We start from the raw sequence: 22,316 nt of genomic DNA, 5'->3' as shown, positions 1-22,316 counted from the left end.
TAGCAGAGTCTGGTCTGGGATTCTGTAAATGTCACACAATTTCCATACATAAAAAGTGGACTTAGATATTGAAGTGGTAGCTAAACCAAAAAAAATTAACTAACAGTTTTAAAAGGAAGCTAGAATACTATTTTCCTTGTGCTCTCATCAAGTGCCTTGCTGCTACGAGTCTTTGTGCGACAGTAAGAGCGTCATTTGCCGAGGCAGTAACATGAGGCTCAACCCCTGAAATGCTCCACTCTTTCCCAGTGACTGCACTTAACACAAGCTGGTTAGGAATTGAAGCATACAGGACGCTGTCCCTGATCTGATATGTTCCACTCGATAGAGATCCTCCGATCGTTGGCTCTCCAATGATTGTGGCTCTATTTAGGTCCTTCATAGAGTGGGTGAAAACTTCGGCTGCTGACCCTGTCATCTGACTGGTGAGGATGTAGACATCCTTGGAGGACCCATACCTTGGACCTCTGACTTGAGGCAATGTCATGACTTTTGTAAGGGTGGTTTTGGTGCGGTCAAAGACAGTGTAAAGATGCCGCAATGGTTGAGCATCAAAGAAGTAGGTGGAAAATAGGGGAATTGCAGTTGAATATCCACCAGTGTTGTACCTCATGTCAATTATAAGGGCATCTGTGTTTACTAATTTGCTCCACACTAATTTTATCAGCTGTGGTCCAATGGCTTTTACCACCTCCACATCTGCCATCATGTTAAACCTTACATACCCAACATTGCCTAGCAGAAGCTCAATTTTAAACAAAGCGTCAATTATGTATCCCACTTCTTCAGCGGTAGGGATTTTTGGGACGTCGTGAAGTGACTTTGGCTCAACATCGCAATGGAAGACATGGAGGCGGTGATCTCCTGAAGTCTCTTGGAGGTCTGCCGTCAACTGAGATGCCAAAGATTCAAAGTCAACCACTGACCGGTATAGTCCCTCAGCCCATTTGGTAAAAAGTACCTTGCTGGCCATTTGTGCAACTTCATGAACTGTGTAGTGTTTTTCTAACAGTTCCCCAGTTCCCTCTATGAGGAATTTGAGCCCTTGGTGAAAATCCGCAATCTCATAAACATGCTCCACAGCTTCCTCGGCTAGAGCAATAGCATCGGGGACCACGCCACCTCCCAGCCAACATTCCCCATTGTTGTCTACAAAGTTTATGAAAGGAACAGTGATGGCAATAGCCATTCCCTCTATTTGGAACGACTTTGAGTGCATCAGGGTACCAGATGTAATTTCCCCAATGACTGTGCCCCGATGAAGTGACTGTATCAGGTAAGCAAACTCTTCGCCGGTGCTTGCTGTGTCGTAGCTTGTCAACACGTAAACTCCACGTTTGGAGCCATAGGTCGGGCCGGCAGTTTGAGGCAGAGAGTCATATTTGGTTGTTATGTTCTGAATTTGGTCATTTATTGTGAAAAAATGATGCTTCTGGGAAGTGTCCTGCAGATAGGACAGTATGAGGGCTAGAGAGGTAGAAGATCCACCAGTGTTATAGCGTAGATCAATAATCAGGTTATTAGTGTCTTTTAGGGGCTCCCATACCTTTTTAGCTATGAGCTCTTCTAATTTAGCCCCTGCATATGACTTGAAAAATTTGTCTATGCGGAGATAGCCAGTATTGTTTAGGAGAATTTCCACTTTAATCGTATCTACAAGTTTTTTCAATGATTCCAAATCATCTGGAATGTTTTCAAGCTCAGGGTCCTTCTCTAGTATGGCAGCATTATCTTGCATGTATTTGATTATCAGTCGTGGATCTTCAGACACAGACTGGAGGTCCTGGTTAAGTCTGACTGCTAGGTCCTCCTCAGATATGACAGAGAAAAAATCTGTTGATTGCAGATATTGAAGAAGAGCCGGAACTCTGTCAGTGAAAACATAGAACCTCCTGATTACATCAGCAATACTTTGCACCACTTTGGAATGGCACTCCTTACAGCCAGAAGGGACTTGGCTTTTGCAACAGCTTCCTTGGCAAGGACGTTGACTGTTGGGGAAACACCACTCACTTCCCAGCTATGGCCTGTGATTGGATTAACTGATCTTGCCACAGGAACTGTTATGTAGAAATCCGAGTGAGGGATCCTAATCTTTTGGATTTTTACTGACCCACCAGCAGACCTTTCCCCAACTGTAATGGCCCTCTTTAGGCTTTTTAATGTATATGCCACTGCCTCAGCAGCCCCCACTGTACGCTTACTGGTCAAAATAATCAAGTCTTTCTTCTTTCCATACCTTTCCCCCATTATTGAGGGCATGGTCCACAGCTCCATAGTTGTATTTAAGGGCCTGTCGTACACAGTGTCAAGATGAATGAGAGGCTCAGGTTCTGAGAAATAGGAGATTATAAAGGGAACTCCAGACAATTCTCCAGCTGTGCTATACCTCAGGTCCAAGATCATTGAGGATGTGTGAGCAACTTTGTCCCAGATGTTGTCCCTCAACAGGGAGCCAAGCTTTGTAGCTGTCTCCTCCCCGATGATCCGATCTATCCGCAAATATCCAATGTTGTTGTCCAGGATATCAAGCTTGACAGAGTTTCTTACCAGCCAGATCAGTTTCTCTATGGGCAGAGACGGCAGCATCTGTGGCATCCCCGGGATGAAATTGGGCTCATATGACACAGTCAACCTAGGATCGTTCAGTGCTTGTACTCCGTTTGTGAGCACCGAGGCCAGGGTCTTCCTATCGGAAATCTGCAGGATTTCTCCACTGTTGATCGCTTTTTGGATAGCTTCCTCCATCCCAACTAGGATCTCAGGAAAGCAGTAGTTTTCCAAAAGAATCTTGGCCATTTCTAACACCAGGGCGGGCTGGAATGATGAGTTGACAGAAAGTGTACATAGAAGAAGCATCAACGGCAGTGGTGGTGTGTGATGCGCCATTGTGGATTGTGGATCACCACTGATGGAAAGAGAGCTACTTGTTTTTCCACTGGGCTGTATTTGTTCAATTGTCTTTGTTGAGGTTTTTGTGGGAGTGAACACTGTCACTGTCGTGGGTTTTTTGGACAACAATGACATCAACGACATAAGAAGCTTTTGTCCCCAATAAACCTTTAATCGCATTATCTGTGGTGCTTCGGCCTGCATATAATAACAGACAAAATGAAAAGTGGGAATTGGGAGGTTGTACGGTTTCTAATCTTTTCCTAAACAAGCACAGTGCATGTTTAATGCACTTGACATCATGTTTTACTACTGTGATCTTATTTAGGCTTGAATTACAGTCTGCGTCATATCCAAATTCACCATATGTTATCTTATTTACATTGAAACCACCTCAACTTTTCTTTTAGATACAAAACTGGTTCCAGGGAGAGGTCAAACTTGTTTGGGTGGACTGATTAATGTGAAAGCCTGCTCAGAAATTCTAACGTTCATTCACTAACTCTCTCTCCATTGTATGTTCTGAAAGCTTATGGTTGTGTATTTTGGTGCTGTTGGTAGCTTTAGGGGTCATGTCTAGGTCGCTCCACTGGTGACATGATTACACAGTTTGTAGACACGTGGCAAAGCCTTCTTAAAACACATGCAGGATCAGAATTGGGTGAAAAAGAACATACCCACACTCTGTATATAGGAACAAAGGTTGATTGGAAAGACTTTTGCATGGATGAATGCTAAATTATTTGCTTATTCTACTTTTTACCATGCTTTCTCTCTCTTTTTTAAAGTATTGTTTGCTGTGGTTATTTCTTCTGTATTTTTGAAATTAATTATAACTTTTCATTTTTGGATTGTAAAACAAAGAAAGTGCCCATGTGAATAATACTTAAATGCACATCTGAAGTTTTAATCCTCTCATTTGATTAAAACTTTTTGCTAAAGTGATGAATCTGTATAAGCTGACCATGAACCTGACATCCAAAAGGGCTCTGTGTGACCCTGATCCAGAAGATTTGGCAGCTCAGAATTATGCAGCCAGACATCATCTCTTTTCAAATGGTAGTCTGTGTTCAGCTAATCTCAATGTCTTAACTTTTAATACCCCCTCGCGCCTTACATAATACAATCCCCAGGACAACACTCAAGACTTCCCAACAATGTCTTGTGTCATACTTTGCCCTTTACGACAGTGAACAAACATGTTAAGTGTGGAATTGAAACTGCTAAAATATTCTCTGAAGACAAGGCTGCTCTGTTGGTTGAAATGATCTTATTGGATACTTTATCAGAAAGTAATAACAGCTACACACTAGCTATCTGCTAGTTAGCCTGCAACGTTATAAATTAATTGAAAATTCTCTGGCCCACAACTTTACCGCTTTGATCTGCTCTCATCGGCGTCATTTCCAGACATAGAAGGCAAGTTTTTTTTATTGAAAACGCCTAAAAAAAAACTAGACCTATACGCTACCTGTCTAGCACCAAACAGCAGACTGACAAAGTTAGCAGCTAGCTAGTAAATATAGAATAGCACTTTCCCTCAGGAGAGAGCAAAACTGAAGTAAAAGGTCAGTGAATACTGGACTTACATTGGTCAGAGGAACAGAAGTGTGAATGGTAATGTTTCTCTGTCTTATCAATGTCTAAAAAGATCAACATTAGCCATCTCAACTTGTAATGTTTGAGTTTACAGTTGTTGTTGTTGTTGTGCTGCTCACAAGTGGACAGAAAAAAACAATCGACGCAGGCTCAAGAGGTAATACTGCTAATCCAGACATTTTAAATTGGCTCGGTTGTCACATGCTGTTGAGGACTGGGAGTACATCTTATGAGGAAAAAGTCAACTGAGCCAATTATTTCCCTGGACATGGAAATGGGATTGCCTGCCTCGTTATTAGTTAATAGCCCTCTCATTGGTCCTGTCATAGAGGTTTCAGCTCTGGTAAGGACATGTCACTGAGTTCAAACTGACCCTTTTTTTATCTGCTAAAATGAAAAGATTTGGATTGAGTGGAATTGGTTTGTTAAATTTATATGCACATGTTTTTACAAGTCAGCCTCTGATTAGTTTATCTGTGATTTGACTATCCACAAACACAAACAACAGTTACATAAATGTTCTTGTCATTTGAGTGACTTTACAGACAAGTAAAAGTTTGTTAATTCAGGATGTGCCTACATAAAGACAATATTCATGACTTTTTGCACCTGACATTTTTTACATTAAAATGCCAAAAGAATTTCTTAATTCACAGGATTCCGGATTATACGTGTAAAAGTAACAGTCACAAAGTAAAACAGTGCAACATTGAACTTCATAACTATTTTTAGTAGATAAATAAGTAGATACTTTAAATACTAATCTAAACCAATAGGACACATGAGCTTATGCAGTATATAACGGCACCAACTTAACATAATGTCATCTGTCATGTGACTCTTTGTTGACCCAGTCACTGCCTAAGGGATAGAACGACACACAGCTGTTTTCACTATTATCATCTGCGTCTAACCAGCAGTGGGAGGCAGATATAACTTACTGCTGGGACTCTATAATCCTTACTGCTACTGCATTCATTTACGGGTGAAAACATGCTAGAGGTTGGAAAAGAAATGCTAATTCAAATTTATAGACATGTCTAACAAGAATATTTATACAGTATGTGAATATACATATTGTGTACCTGGTTTTCTTTCTTTCTTTCTATCTTTTCTTCTTTTTTTCTTTTTCTTTTTTTTCTAATCCTTAATTGCATACAGTTAAGGTTACAGTTCAATAATACAAAAAATAAAAAAAAGAAACCTATTATGTTACCATCTAATCCTGTAATTATAAAAACGATTTAAAGAGAGCTTTTCGGTACTCCCTGGAGTCCTCACCCATTACTTAAATCCCTTCTAAATTCCCTTTCGTTCTTTGATTCAGGACGCTCTCAATCAACTAGCAGCTGCCACTAATTAGATGGATCAGGGGCCACTGATTAGATCTAATCAGTGGCCCCTGATCCATCTACAAAATCCTTCCTCTTTTCTCCATCTCCCTCCCTCTGTCTCAAAGTATCTCTAAACAACTCTGTTTAGTCTTTGTTTCCTTTATTTTTTACTTATGTATTAAGTAAAAAATATATTTTTTTTTAAATGTTTTTGTTTCTTCATTCATGTTGCCTCCCTTGAGCCAGGCCATAATATAAAGCAAAAGTTGCCAATTTATTTTTTTGCCATGTTTTGTTTTCTTTTTTATTTTCTTTGCCCTAGTATTCATTTTTTGTGTGTATATGTTATGTAGCAGTTTGATCACTTAATTGGTTTTAAATATAACAGACTTTAAATAAATGAATGCCCATCATACTAAGTTTGTACAGTTGCTGTGTGTTGCTTGTTCAAATATATTTATTCGCTAATACATTTTGTATTATTGGGTAACAATTCTTATACCATTGAATGAACAGCAAACCAATTTATCAAATTATGACGAGAAAAGTTGTTACAACGAGAAAAGTCAAGATCATTGAGTTTCAAGCGACTAACATGTCTAAAAGATTCTGTATAGGATTTTTTTTTACTAAACTTTATTAGCAAATTCATCACATTTATGTCTTTAAATTTATATTCTTTAAATTCTATTTATATTATTCAAAATCAGAATAAAAGTAGAGAACCAGCACAGTTATAGGACAGGCAATGCTTATATTTATTGGTTTGAAGCTGCAGATACAAGGTATATAGCGTCAACTGAGGCTAGAGAAAGTCAAAAATGTAGGAATTGGACAGAAAAAGACATTCATTCTTAAACTATTTAGTAAATGCAATAAATGCAGGAGGAAATGGGTAACTTGAAAAAAAGGCTAATTTTGTGACATGTTTATTCATTTTAGGGTAGCAAAGCCTCAGAAACAAAATGTAGACATCATAAGACATACAGTACAATAAAAAACTCCTCAGCAATGTAGCATGCATATACAAGCTGAACACTCTGTACAAGTCTGTGTGGCAGTGATTTACACACTTATTAATAATTATTTTAAAAGGAGAATTCTGGCCAATTTTTATGTTAATTTTGATTACTATAAATATGTCAGTGCTTTTGATTGAAAAAGCCCTGACCTGAATTGGTGCAGGCAACAATAAGTAGCTGCAGCTACGTGTACAAGCTTCCACTGAGCTAAAACGGCACTTAACAGGGCAAGATTTACAGTCCCTTTGTGCCCCTTAACAGACACACAATGCAATTACTATGTCTGTACAACATGAACAGGGCCCTTACGTAACATCAAGATGCGTTTTCAAGTCAGACAATGTTTTAATTCATCTACCCTGTCTTGTTCTTGCTGGTGGTTAGCTTGCTAGCCTGGTTAGCTTCTAGAGCTAGCTAGCTGTTAGCTGATAAGTGTGTTCAGCCCATTTTGTGAAAATCTTTACGCAGCAGTTCTGTGTGTACAGTCTTTGTAGCTCATCCATTTTGTGTGTGATCGAGGCTTGGCAGTGTCGACCTGTGTGGTAGATTCCTTAGCCGGGCAGGCAGCCTTCGTCCCCGCCTTCCTCGCCTCCCGCAGCCGGCAACAATACCACGAGTGCCAACAAAGTGTTGTTTATTTCCCCCTCAAAATAGGCAATTGAGCACTGTAGCAGTTATGACCAATGCAGTAACTATGTTACTACATGGAATTACCTATTTTTGAGGAGGAAATAAACTACAATTTGTCGCCGCAAAAGGCATGGAGGACACCTACTACACCCCCCTGGGAATTGTTATTGGCTGTGGAGAGGCGAGGAAGGCGAAATGGATGAGCTACAAATACACATGAAACTGCTGCGTCATGATTTTCACAAAAGCCTGGCTGAGCACACTTATCACTAGCAGCTAACAGCGGCAGTGAATTTACCACACAGATCGACACTGCCAAGTCTCGATCACACACAAAATGGATGAGCTACAAATACCAAGGGGGTAAGCATCTCCTCTCTAAGCCTAGCTTCCATGGCGCCATTTCAATACTACAAAGTCATCACCCGCCGTTAGAATCCCATTGACCGCCATCTGAAGCGTTTAAAGACTTATTTGTCCGTTGTTTATTTCTAAAGAAACACCACTTGTTTAAAAGACTCCAGTACCGTGTTGCTCATGTTATGGCTCCGTAGCAGACGTTTTTCTAAAAATAGGCTAAAAATTGTGTCATAACCAAGCAACTTGCTGTCGCATAGTCGACAAATCACCATATTGTCAGGAAAAGCTCGCAGCCAGTTTTGACTTACATCAGCTGTTTAGGTTGAATTACTAATGTTAACTAGCATATTAGTTAGCAGTAATTAGCCTGTTCATATGTTAACTCCTTACATATACGCTCTCCATCACTGCTGATTGGGAATTATTGGGATTTCTCTTGGCACAGCTACCAGAAGACTTACAACTTTTAGACAGGTTGCTCACGTCGCATCTACGTTGTCAAGCTCAGTTGGAGGCTGCACAGTAACGCTCAGCTATCACCGGAAAAGTGCTTCTTATACCCTTCACTGGTCTCCGTCCAGAGCAATGGGATCTGTTGGTCCATTTCTTTAACTGCCTATGACAATACACATGGAACTGCTGCGTTATGATTTTCACAAAAGCATGGCTGAACACACTTATCAATAGTAGCTAACAGCTAGCAGCTAACAGCTAACAGCTACGTAGCTCTAGCAGCTAACCAGGCAAGCAAGCTAACCACCAGCAAGAACAAGACAGGGTAGGTGAATTAAAACATTGTCTGACTTGAAACTGCATCTTGATGTTACGTAGGGGCCCTATTCATGTTGTACAGACAAATTAATTGCATTGTGTTTCTGTTAAGAGGCACAAAGGCACTGCAAAACTTGCCCCTTTAACTGCCGTTTTAGCTCAGTGGAAGCTTGTACACGCAGCTGCAGCTACTCAGTATTGCCGGCACCAATACAGGTTGGGGTTTTCTTCAATTGAAAGTACTCACATATTTATAGCAATCAAGATTAACAAAAAATGTGGCCATAATTCTCCTTAATATAAACAAATTGCAGTTACAATGGTAATGCACAGATTTACATGCTGTAGCAAGATTTTTATCTAAAAAAACAATTTTATACTAGGTTAAATGGTAATCAAAGATGTCTATTAACAAAATGTATATAATTTTACTTTTTACACAATTTTTGTTCTGTTTTATATTATTTACTGCAAAAAAATAAAACTTTATAGGTATTGCTAAAACCCATTAGATCAAGACAGTGTACAGGTTAGCTTTTTATCTACAGTATTAAATACACAATGTAGAGATGTCTGTCTGTTTTGGTTTTCTGCTTGCTAGTTTTATATATAATATATAAATGATAAAAACACACTGTTAGCAAAGGCAAAAGGTTCCATTAGAATGCATCAAAGCAACAAGGTGTTATGGACCCGTTGACGGGTCCACTGTCGTGCTGCATTGCAGACATCAAACTATTTTTAAGTTTCAGACTTTTTTTAGTTAGCAATTTGAAGGAATATTACAAACTGTAAATGCTACATATCATTATTTCGTGGCTACGATTTCAATAAGGTACTTATAGTTTATTTATTTTAAGCATTGCATGACCTTTATTATATAGTCAGCCATGCTAGCCTCTTGGCTCTAAGGATGGCAATGTCAGTCTGTCGGTTGGCCAGTTAAGGGTCCACCAATGATATATATTGCAACAACTATTGGATGGATTGCCATGAGGTTTTATAGAGAAATTCATGGTCCCCAGAAGATGGATCCTAATGACTTTTGGGGATCCCCTGACTTTTCCATGTCTGCCACTATGAGGTCAACTTGTGTTTTTATATCTTGACAGTATTGGATGGATTGCTGTGAAATTTGGCACACACATCCATGATCCCAGGATGATCAATTTTAATAATGGTATTCCCTGACTTTTCATCTAGCGCCATCATCAGGTCAAAACTTTTTAAGTCTTAAACTTTAATTTATTGAAAATTGAAAAAGTGATGACATTCCTACAGACCTCAGCTGTATTGTGTCTTTATTGCTGATTAGCAGACACAAATGGAATCTGCAGATTTTTTTTTACAGTTTTTAGCAGCGATCCATAATGAAAATCTACAGAATTTAGTGGATGTTTTTTTTTTTTTTTTTTGCTGTTGTTTATTTATAATATTTATAATTTGCCTAAAATCTGTGTAAATTTCTGCAAAATTCTGTGGCTGCAGATTCCATGAATCCCTGCTAATTAGCAAATGTTAGCATGCTAACACATTAAGATAAGATTGTGAACATTGCAATTATTATGTTCCTATCACTGGACCAATGGAGGGACCAACTATACCAGTAAATTACGTGTGCTACCACCAGAGCAAACCAAGTCTCTGTGACTACCTGCAGCCACACTCTGCCACTTTCATCTCTTCATAAAGGTATCTTATAGTTAGGCGTCCATTCTCCTGGTACATTACTGTGATGGGGTCCAGTTTAATGGGGACACAGCAAGCCATATTGGCCTTTGGGGTTCTTGATGTTGAGCAGCGTCTGGATGAGGGCGTGTTTTGACGGAGTCATTTCGTCCGTCAATGGGTGGTAACACAGGCCTCGACATTCAAAGGCATCATATTCTGGAGGCGCCACAATCCAGCTGTCCCATCCAATGTCTTTAAAGTTGACTTTGAGAGAGGTCCGCCGGCAATATTCCCTCTCTGCCTTTCTTTTCTTTCTCCGTAGATGATGATCCTCCGGGATCTCGTTTGGAAGCTCTCCTCTGTTCCAGTCGGCGCCGAGTGTAAGATGGTTTCTTCTTCGCGGAGGATCATCTCTCTTAATTCCTTCTTTGTCTCCCTACTCCTGCTACCCAGGTCATCTGAGAAGACTATTAAAGCTGCTGAAGTGTTATCTCCAAAAGACACACTCATATTCAAACAGCCTGCTCCTTCTTCTCCACCTTTAGAGCCCCCACAGTCCTTCCTATCAACCACTACATCAAAAACAGTTGCTGCATGGCCCGCCTTGATCCACCTCTGAATAAATAGGGTCAAATCAAACGTCTCCCATGTGTTCTCCAGGCTTGTCACCTCTTTGCCAACCAACAGTTGGGTGGTGGATGTGAAATTGTTGTAATCCACTTCATAGACTTTGATGGTGGACTTGAAATTGTGGAAGCTGACGGTTGACGTGGCATCTGGGAAGAAGAAGAGGTGTAGTTCAGCAGTAGTGATCTTTTCATGGTTGGGGATGCTGATGTTGAACTGCAGCCTGTACTTTGACTTTGTGCCATTTGTCACAGAGAGGGAGATATCTGTTGGAGAGAAACAAAGAGGGGTTCATTTAAAACAGCAGCTGAGATTTTTTGGTGGGTCAAACTGAAATGAAGTAGAATTTCTTCTAAGAAATCAGTATATGTATCCTTAAAAGTATAATTATAGATATCTGATTGTGTCCCAAACATTAGTGTTCTCCTGGGGGAATTGCGTTTTGGTTAGTTAGCAAATCATAGATTAATGTACAAAATGCTGAGGTTACAGGGATACTGGTGTGTTTTCATAGTCTGGACAGTAGACTGGACCCAGGAAAGACCGACTTTGTATAATGCAGGACAAACACTACACTGAGTGCAAGGGCTGCCAATGACTTAGCAGGTGTTGAAATATCATGAATTAGTGCTACCATTTGTAAGCTAACATGGCTTTCACTTTCTGCATGGAAGTGAGTTAGCCTAGCTTGCTAACTTTTACTTTCTGAGTGAAATAGGCCTTAACACACAATGGGTCCTCCCAAATGTTGAATGAAAGGAACAGATGTCTGAATTTGTTCATGGGTGACAACCAAGTCTAAAATGTGTTTTACTAATTTTTGTAGGATACAGGGCCATCATGATGTGGCCCAGTTAGGAGTGCATGACCGGCTCTCCCAGAGGCTTGAAAATTAGATCCCATGAAGCTTAGATCCCATTTCCACAAAAGATGTTTAAAAAACATTTTATTCTCTTTTAAAAAATGAAAGGAGAATCACTATTCATGTCTCTATTTGGCCATTTCTAGGTAAAATACAAGCATTTAGGTCATTGGAAGTAGTAACACGGCTATCATGGGACTGTAGTGCCACTATTCAAAGAAAGAAATGCTCTGTAATACTTTTTTTATACTTTTGATCTGTGGTTCCCAACCAAGGGATTGGGGCCCCCACAAGGGGTGGCAAGATAAATCTGAGAGTAACCTAAAAAAAGGCATAACTCTGCTACACAAAAACATTTTAGATCACTTTTGAAGGTATCACAGATCAAAAAGGTTGGAAACCACAGGATAAGAGCTTTGTATAACGTCACTTTACAAAAAACCTTAACTGAATAATTCAACTATTACAAAATGTGCCAAGAAAATGCTAATACAGATTTTTATCTTTAGCTGTGATAAGTGAAAACCTTCTATAATGTGTAACATGGATAATATTGACCAGCTATATGAATGAGATAGCAGTAGTAGTAGGGATTTCAAAATATTCATATCAACTTTGTGACTATGGAGATTGCTAATTAAAAAGGCCCCAGAAAAGATGTTCTCTTAACAACTCCCTTCAATAAGCTTGACAGAAGATTATTGAACATCCTACTATTGACATGTCAAGTTATACTCTGTACCTTGGACAGTGAAGCTTCGTATGACATCAGACTGAGGGTTTGCCAAGCTGTCCGAGGCGTACTTATTGTAGAGCTCCATCATAAACTGAGGGGGGTAGATCTTACTGTTCTCCTGAGGAACATCCGACAGGTTGAGTTTCCTCAGAAAAACCTCCTTCATGATACCCGGGAGGTTCTCCATCTTGGAGTTTGTGTCTTCCTCCTCCAGTAGGTCCTCCTCTAACAGCTGCGAGTAGAGTCTCTCATGATGCTCATTCTGGATGTCATTGTTGAGAGCTTTACAGGTGCAAGAACAAATAGAAGCCACCAGACACACACACACCTGGAACAGGAATGATCTGGAGCTCTGCATGTTGAAATCAGATCCCTTCTAAGCCACTGAGCTGACACCAACTTTACCTTCTTCCCGGCTTGAAAACAGACTTTGCGACGGCAAGGTTTGAAAATGGAGAACCACAATGCAAGAACCACAGTCCTGATGTCCACTCCCATGCTCCTAGAGTAAACAGAGAAGCTTGTGTCAACCAATAGTAGCTTGGCCAAGCTTATCACTGCCATTGATGCCTTCTTTTAGACTTTGTTATCATTAGAGGGCTGGCTGTTAATGAAGACACTGTAAACACTTGACAGCGATAATGAGGCAGGCACTGGAAACTAGAAGATTACTGACAAGCAGACATTTCCATAAAATTTCTTTTCCCAGCTTACTGTTTTGAGGCCAGTGGAAACAAAACACTTAAAAGAAACAAAACTGGACATTGCATGTGGAGAAAAGCTGACAGATCATGTCCATTTATTTTGGAACTGCCCAGTTGTTCGGTCATGTAGGCAGGAAGTAATACAGGCAATACAGAACATTTTGGGTGATGGAATTGACTGTTCATTTTTGACAATCTATTCGGGCAATGTTGCAGCTAATGTATTGGGGAGAGACAAGTATTTGTTAATGTTATGTTTTGTGTTTCCTTTTTGATTTGTAATCCTATTCAGGTGTGTTCCTGTGCTGGTGACCACAATCCCACAGCTGAAGCTAATCAGCGCTAAAGAGGGAGAAGCATTAAGTGGCCAGTGGGAGCTGGATTGTGCGGAAAGCCAGGAAATTGGAGGGACAGTAGCCATGTTTCCATCCACATTAAATAAAACTCAATTAAAAATGTTGAAACAGTACAATTTGAATACTGACACAGTTTGTGCGTTAATTCTCAAAAATCAGTAAATGGCTCATGCAATACACGCTGATGGAAAGGTTATTTGCAAAATAAATACTGAATTAGATTTTAGGTCAATTCATGGTAGCAACTGACCGTAAAACAAGGAAATAGTTAATCATTCACATAAGCAACTTGTTAATACAACTTGTGCAATATTTATCATTTGTAGGTGGACGGCACGTCCATTTTGGGCAGTAAACTGTTTATCAAATGTTACTTGAATGTTGTGCGATTTAGTATGAAAATGAATGGAAACACCCTAAAATGTCTCGAATCAATTCTATATACCAATCTGATTACAAAAACAAGTCAGTTAGATAGAAACACGCTTTCACCGGCTTTATTGGCATGAATGCTTTTAGCCAACATCAGATCATTTCATTGACAACTGGATGGAAACATGTCTAGTATGTGTGTGCTGAGAAAGCCAGTAGGGCAGTAAGAGCTGTCTATTAGTTAGTTTTCACTTTCAATTATTTGATTTTTGCTCTAACTGTTGCTGCCCTGTCCTTGTTTTTCTGTCCCCCGCTCCTAATATTAATAGGGACAGAGAAATGTAATAACCCAGTAGGGGGAGGTGGTGGTGGTGGTGGACTGGCCAGTTCAAGGCCCAAAATAACCACAGAGGTGTTTACAGTTATTGTGGCTGATTGGACCTCCTCCCAGGACTGTGTGGGTGTGTGCATTAACTGATTAATTGACATCGTCCCAAGTCTCTTGTCAGCTTTGTTGCACCCCAGCACAAATGACAGCTTTAGCATTCTCTTCAGTAGATACAGTTTTGTAACCTAATACATTTCCATCAACGCTCTGGGCCACCTTCAATGTAAGCACAGAGGTCTAATCAGCCACAATAACTGAAATCTCCTGTGTGGGAGTTCAAAGGCTTTAATGCTTCTGTCTCATCAATGCTGAGCAGTTTCAGCCGTGGGAGTGACCTACACACCTGATATGGACTAAAAATCTAAAAGAAAACAGCAAAACTGAAAACAGTAAGTAAGGTGACATTTAAAGCTATGAGGTGTGTTCGAAACCCGGTCACGGAAGAAGTGCAATGTAGCGTATTCACAGCTAATACATAACATACGACAGGGTCGTCCACAGGTACAGGCTGATGTTGCCCCGGCAACAGCCTGTTTACCTTCATTACCTGAGTTACCCCTCTGGAGGAAAAAAAACATAGTTTTTATTATTTATTCTTTTACTGTTGTGGCAGTCCATCATTAGGAAAGCTGAGTAAGTTTTCTGACAGAGACAATATGTGGTGCAGGCAAAAAAATATAGGCTACTTTTATTAAATATGTACATTAGTTTGAAATTTGGGTCATGAAAAAAAATGCTTTAAAATAATGTGATTTTATAATTAATAAAATAAAGTAATAATATAATAATTATTATTATTATTAAGTAATCAAGTGCAACCTATTTCAGCCACATTACAGTTCTTCTCTTTGGCATCTCCAGTGGACATTTGCTGCTCAAAATTCAGAAGGCAGAATTTAGGCTACGTGACGTAGTGTGAGCTACCTGACAGTACGTATTTGTGGCACTGTAAAGTGGCCAGAGCTACATGTATCCCATGAGACATTAATGTGGCCTCCATCAGCAGGTTCAAACTCCTCTGAGGCATTTTAGCTTAGTTATGAGTCACTTCCTGTTTGGTAAGTTGATTGATTACTCTTTGTCCTAAAAGAAGACAGAAACATGTTGGGACTGATTTCCTCCTCTGAGGCATTTTAATGAGTCCAGGCACAGGCTTTTCACAATAAGAGAATCCTTTTACGAAGCAGAAAAAACAAAACGAAAAGATTTGATCTTTCAACCTTCAAACTGAGACATTTTGGTTTTTAAATGAGCTCTGAGGGGTTTGAAAAATGATCTCAATATTTCAATTAAGGTTGAACTTCACAGTCAGTTGACATGTGTGAATCAGGTAGATAGATGTATTACACTGTATTAAGGTTTTGATTGGTGCTCACTTACGTCTTGGAATGGGATAAAGTTTTTTTTTGAAGTATTATCGACACATTTAAGATGTTTTTTTAATGGATTATCTGTCTAAGAGGTTTAAGGAGCAATGGAAGGAAAAGACAAACTTTGTTTCTCTGCAGGTTGATGTAGGTGATGTTCCTTCTTTCTTTGCCCCGGACATGGTCCAGTGGGGAATGATGTTTACTGACACCCCAGAGATGTGGGTTCAAACCCCGCCTAAGGTAAGCCACACAGGAGTGTTTGTAATGGATGGATGTGGTTTCCTAAGTCAATTTCAGGGAGTAGGGACTAGGGAGTTTTAGAATGTCTGTTCTTAAAAAGTAATTAGTTGTTAGCACTTAAATTTGTTTTAGTTTGCAGGTTGTTCAGCAGAAATTAGTATTAAAGTAGTTATGTGTTATAAGGGGCACTATGACGTTTTGGCCACTTCTTCTCTTTTTGCTGGCAAGTTTCTCTATAGAGCTCCCCCACAGCTTCGGAATAGATATTCGACCGCTCCTATGTTTACTTGTGTCTCACGCCTCGCTCTGTCATTCTGCCGTTTCCTCTTTGTCTTTCTCTGTTCCCCTGACAATGCTTTCCTAGCTTTCTGCTTCTTTTGTGCTGGCTCAACCATGACGATAGTGTGAAAAACTCCATCGCTACCTTGTTAGCCGGTTCCTGGATGACGGGGGAGTTTTCGCTCACAGGCACTAGGAGGAAGCGAGATGACCACCATTCAACTTGAAAAAGTCATAAACCATTCAAATACTCAGAAGCTGTTCAGTTAAGGTAAATTAAGCTAAAAAAAAAACAGCGTAAAATACAGTATACTGTATAAGTTCCATAATTCTGATTCTAATCATTCTCTTTAAGATGAGGCCCTACCACGAGGCTGCACACCACAGAGTGAGAGAGTGTTGTGCTCATCCATGGTGGCAAAACTACCCCATTAGTTTCTGTTCATTCTACACACTTCCATTGCACTTCAGGATTCTTCTAAGCAAAGAACAACCAGACATTAGGAACAATACATGGAAATCTTTTATCAACTGATATAGATTTATAGTGAGGATCTATATAAAATCTGATAGGCATGAGATCAGGGATGATTTCATACACTGGCAAATAGAATAAAGCCATGATGGCGGTGGCCATCACCACTGCATCCTAGATGAATGATGGGATGTCCCCTTATTCTTGTGGGGGGTCTGAGCCCGGACCACACAAGCCAATGTGTCTGGGGACGTTGGCCTGAGTTCGGCCATTCTTGGAATATCTGTCTTTCACCCATGCAGTCACTCAGTACTTGGTTCACCCGGGTTTCATAAAAATGCATTCTTTGTGGCCCCTTCAAGCTTTTAAGAGTTCCTCTTTATAGAGTAATTCAGTGATGAAAGGCAACGACAAAATCTACTGTCATGGATACAGCAAATAACGAGGGCATGCATTAGGAAAATAAACAGCAGGGAAAACTGGACCGAGAAAGATCTGTTGCAAAACTGTGGTCATTTTTACTTTAGGCCCAATTAGTGGTTGAAAAATATGCAGTAAGAACCTGTTAAATTAAATAAAATCTTTGGCCTATTAGCTGCTGTCTTTGATGGCTGAAAATAAAATTGCACGGAGGCTTGCAATTGCCAGTGTTTGGTACCAACGTTTAACAGGTTTTTCTCTTTCCAAGTCAAGGAATTTAGAAGTATCCAAGCGTTTACTCAGAATGTCTTTCTTATCAGAGTGCAAAACAACATCTGGACCATCATGTAACATTTAAACTCTCCAGTTAGCAGTTTATTTTGAACAGCTCTTTAAATCAGCATTCTTTTTTTTATGCTTCTTGGGGTCAGAGGAACAAACTGTTCACACAATATAACATCTTGCTAAGGTGATTCGCCAAACCGATAGCAATAGATATTGTTGCTCATTCACAATCCAGCAGGCTCAGAGAATTTCTGTTTCTGACAATCTGACTCCCTTAGCTCTGTTTTTTTGGTTTTTTATCAACCCCTGAGTAAAATGTGCATTTTACCTGCTAAATTCTCCAATATATTCACCAGCCAGTTGCTAACTTGTTTTTGGTAGTGGGGAAGTGGTGTAAAATAAGTTTTCTCAGCTGAAAAACAGCTGCCGGCTGTGGCCCAAAAACAATGCTGATGAGAGCGGTGAAAGTGAAACAAAACAAAGTGTGGGGTGTAGAACCAAAAAGAAGAGCTGAAGAAAGATATGAAGCTAAAGCAATTCATTTAGAGCAATGATAACTTGGTGGGTTTATCCAACCCCTTTCTCATTCCCACGGTGTCAAATACAGACGCTGTGTCACAGCCTTTGGCGTTTGTTACCTTGAGTGTCTGTATGAAACACACCCGGCTTTCAACTGGGAAAACCATCGCTGGCTAAATTCTCTAATTGCGCCAGAAGAGCGACAAAGCCCACATTGGGAGGAGGTTGGTGTGGTAGATGAGTCAAACAATCCCAGGGCTTGCACCTAAACCTAGCCAAGTAGTTTGATGATTGAATTCCCAACTTTAACCCGAGTTTAAAAAAAGCGCCACAGTGGTGAGTCACAGTTTGACACGCAGGCACGCCCAGTGGGTCGCCAAGTGACGGCAAGGGATCCTGACAAAGCAGCGTCATGTGTATGTGAGCGTTGGGATGAGAATGTGTTGGTTGTTTGGTTTTTATTACGAGTAACTCATTGCTTTTTTTAAATTATTTAATCCAGTGGTTTTCAAAGTGGGGCTGGGGACCCCCAGGAGTCCAAAGAGACTTCCGGGGCTCCCCAGCTAAAAAGGAAAACATCATTTATTCTTACTATAACAAAGTCTTTTCAAACAATCTATTAGTGTCAGTTTCCTTGATGTGAAAATGTTTGGGAACCACTGATCTATCAGTTTGTGGACATAACAATATGGAGTAATGCAGATTTAAACGTGGACTCACCCTTATCACCCTTCAAACGCTGTTAGAAAAACAAAATAAATCACTAAAATTAAAAATGAAGAAAAACGAAAAGTTACATGAAATTACTGATTTCATTTGAAGAAAACAACAACAAAAACGAACACATTTATAATACGGTCAAATTTCAAAGCTACTTTTACTTTATACCTGTAATTATCAAGATTAGCATGACACATCAATAAAACCAAGATATAAGCCTAACTTTTCATGAAACATATGAAATCTAAAGCAATGTTATCCATCTAATGTATGTTATTGACCTGCAATAATGTATTAAGGTACAGTATCAAATGTACACAGACAAGTCTATGCTTAAATACTTTTATGAAACCTAAAAAAGTCAAAGCAAGTGTCTTTAAGCGTATGTACAATTCAGTTTATTACCTTACCACGCATACATTTGTTAAAACACATATCACATAAATATTCCAATACACTTTTAGCCATACAGATATAAGGTCAGATACACTTATCCCTTTTTACTTACTATAGAAGTTGACTATTATTACAAGCATCTGATCAACCGTATTTAGGAATTAAAAAGAAGATCTAAATAGCCAACAAAGTTCTATAACTTTCTTCTTTATGTGTTAGTCTCTATAACTTCCCCAAAATGCACAGCAGGTGGCAGCCATGCGCTGTTTTTCCTTTTGCTGTAGCACATAGCAGAAGCAAGCAACACATGGCGTGTACATTAAATCTCAGTAGGATAAAAAAAAAAAAAACACACATCATATACAAGATATACACAAAAGCTATTAAAATATAGTTCAAAGAAGATATTACCTCTCATGCATGATTAACGTTTCTTGCTATTTGGGAGGTGGTCAATAGTGACACATGACTTAAGAATAAGACCATTTAGTTTGCATAAGTAGCTACACTATTTACATGACAAGGTTGATTAATTTGGCAGGATGCCATGCAGCCTCTGAGTCCCTCAGTCCATTCTGAGTCTGTTAGTCATTGTGTAGTTCATCACTGTGTCCAAAATTCATTTGAATCACAAAGACAGGGGAAAGCAGCAGAGGAAAATGATAACAGACGGTTTCAGAAACTGGTGAAACCCAGACGTTTCCCAGACCAGCTCTGAGTCCAATGAAAATCAAGTCTCATCTTGTCTAATATTAAACAAACAAGATCACTTTATAAAAGTGAAAGTGTGCCGAAAAAGACTGAAAAACATTTATGAGGGATCAACAGGAATCGGAGAGATCTGCCTGCAAGAGGTTTGTACTTAACTCAACATCCAGCGGTCAATACATTACTGTACATACATTGGTTGGTATTAAGTGCACTTCTTTAAACTGCTTGGATTAAGGGAGGAAAAGAAATGAAAGTGGCCTGGGTGGAGAGAAACCCATCTATGGTAATTGTGGAGACAACGTCGGATCATGCACAGCACAAATTCACAAAGAGTTCTCAAACTGAGACTCAAAAGAAGGAGAGCCCTGTAACTGGTATCAGTTTATCCTCAGCTGTCCTGATCCCTGTTGTCCTCTTCCATGTGGAAATGCCCTCTACTTTGCTCTCCAACAGCAATGTCGGCCCTACCGACAGGCACAGGTGTCCACAGACATGCCGGGGTAAACCTTAGCACCATATTCCTGTTTGAATCCAGGAAAAGAACGCTGAGGGGACTCATCTTCTCTGGGACCACAGCACGGCTCTGGGACACCAGGGACGATTCCTACCGCTGACGATGCTCTGGATGGTGGCGTGATTGGAAGGATGCACCACCTAAGGAAAAGAGAGGAAATAAAAGGGGAATTATGGCTAATAGAACTTACAGTTCTAACTGTAAAAATAAAGGCAAAAAATCCATTAATATGCCAACTGATGCCTCTGTGTGTCTATTATCGGTATTCAAAGGTAAAAGGAACCCAGTAACAAACAAAAGGTTTCTGAGGCTCACTTTAGGGATGGGGAATCCACAGGCCCCGGCGCAGTAGTAGGCATCAAATGACTTTGGCGCCAAAACCCACTCGCTCCAGCCAATGTCGGCAAAGTCCACCCTGAGGTAGCGTCTGGAGCAAACCTGGGCTCGCTCCACTGTCTCCTCCTGGCTATTTTTCATCGTCCTCTCCATCGAAGCTCAACACCCTGGGGCTTGCCCAGGCCCTCGCTGCTCTCCTGGCCCTGCTTCCTTCCAGGTTTCACTGCCGCGGCTTGGCTTTCGCTGGGAAATACGTGTTCTGCCACAGTTCATGATTTTTCAGAGTGTTGTACTGGACCTCTGGAATGTCATTGGTTTGGGTCTGCAGATGAAGTTCCCTCCGGAACTCAAGGCTGAGGCTGATCTGAACGGGACGCGTCCTCCGCTACAGGGAAAGGCCGTACCGCTGGAGCGACATGGCCACACTGTTGGCTCATCTATAGCTCGATCATCAGCATACAGCAAGATAAACGGCAGGTTAGCTGGAGAGAGGCGCTCTTGGCCATGAGGGCTTCTCTGCTGCCCCCGAGTTGCCCCGAACCCCATGTCAAACTACCGTGACCCGAGCTCCTTTGGCGTCCCTGTAATGAGTTTTCACCCACTGCCGTTACATCCTGGATTGCCAAGAGCCTTTCTTGTAAGGAGTCAGAGTTTGGTTCCCCAGTGGTGTTGCAAAAGGTGATTTGAGGACATCCGTAGAAAGAGCAGCTGAGGCGGGGGAAGTAGGGATGCTGGGGTTCGCTGGGACGGATGGCGGGGCCTTCGGAAACGCCAAGGTCGCTGGTGGTGGCGCGGCCTCTTGTAGAGGAAATGAAAAGAGCGTGGAGGATGACCTCCGATTCTTGTATGGAGGACAGGTTGAACTGGAAGACGTCTTTGCCGTCTAAGACTCCTGGAGATTTTGGAAAGAAATTAGAAGAAGAAAAAACAAAGTTCTTCTTCAAGTTAAAAAATGTCTGAGAAAACACAGAACAACCTTGTTTTCATCCTGTCTTCCGTGTTTTCTAAATTTTCTGTTGGTTTTTAAAAAAAGAATCAGCACTGTGCTCGCGTTTCAACCATAATACGCTAAAGCCCTGAAGGAGGATATCTCCCTGACAATGGACAATAAAGACGACTAAAGCGATCACGTGCGCTGCCTTGAACCTTTTGCCCTCCGTTATCATCTCATTCCGGCACGTTTGACTGACATGAATAACAACATCCAATACGTCTCCTGCAAAATGTTGCTCAACACATTTGACAGACATGGGCAGCAGCAGCATGGAAAATATTAAGGGTGGCATGCTTTAAGTGCCTGTCTCACCAAGAACTAAAAGCCTGAACCTATAGATGGCTATACTCTTGAAGTTCAACCTCGTCTACCACACTTCCACACAGCCTGAAAGAAAAAACCTGGATCGGTCCAGTAGGTCTGTCTGTCGCGGGCATATGGAAATGCTTATAGCAGCGAGAGCTCACTGAGGCTTTTCGCTGTGTAGCCAGTGTCTGGGTGTGATAATAGGCTCTTGTCTAACACCTAGGCTGTTGAATACCGGAGAACTAACAGTGCTCGAGACTTAAAGTCCCGGATCACTAAATCACTAAATCATAGCACCGGTGGGGCATAGAGGTGCAGATGTTTAACCAAAAGGGCGCGGAGCGAGAGAGCTGAATGTGGAGGGACAAAAACACCTGCGTTTAGGAGTCGGCACAGATATCATAATTAAGATCAGAGGCTGTTTCAA

General features: G+C 40.6%; 2 protein-coding genes and 1 pseudogene across 2 annotated transcripts; all 3 read right to left on the bottom strand.

Moving 5' to 3' along the window:
- Window positions 1-29: 29 nt before the first annotated feature.
- LOC116677285 (retinol-binding protein 3-like) lies at window positions 30-2,975 on the bottom strand. Its single transcript, XM_032507859.1, is given in 2 exon segments — window positions 30-1,920; window positions 1,923-2,975. Coding segments are annotated over 2 exon segments (2,760 nt in total). The 5' UTR covers window positions 2,890-2,975; the 3' UTR covers window positions 30-127.
- Window positions 2,976-10,171: 7,196 nt separating this feature from the next.
- On the bottom strand, window positions 10,172-12,998 carry LOC116677287 (growth/differentiation factor 2-like). Its single transcript, XM_032507860.1, is given in 4 exon segments — window positions 10,172-10,385; window positions 10,387-10,657; window positions 10,660-11,172; window positions 12,511-12,998. Coding segments are annotated over 4 exon segments (1,263 nt in total). The 5' UTR covers window positions 12,863-12,998; the 3' UTR covers window positions 10,172-10,258.
- Window positions 12,999-20,073: 7,075 nt separating this feature from the next.
- LOC116677284 (growth/differentiation factor 10-like) lies at window positions 20,074-21,481 on the bottom strand (annotated as a pseudogene).
- Window positions 21,482-22,316: the final 835 nt, after the last annotated feature.

Source organism: Etheostoma spectabile, unplaced genomic scaffold, assembly GCF_008692095.1.
Source record: "Etheostoma spectabile isolate EspeVRDwgs_2016 unplaced genomic scaffold, UIUC_Espe_1.0 scaffold00004756, whole genome shotgun sequence".
Classification (NCBI taxonomy): Eukaryota; Metazoa; Chordata; class Actinopteri; order Perciformes; family Percidae; genus Etheostoma; species Etheostoma spectabile.
Note: the sequence above shows the minus strand (reverse complement) of the source record. Positions and strands in the feature narration are given on the sequence as shown.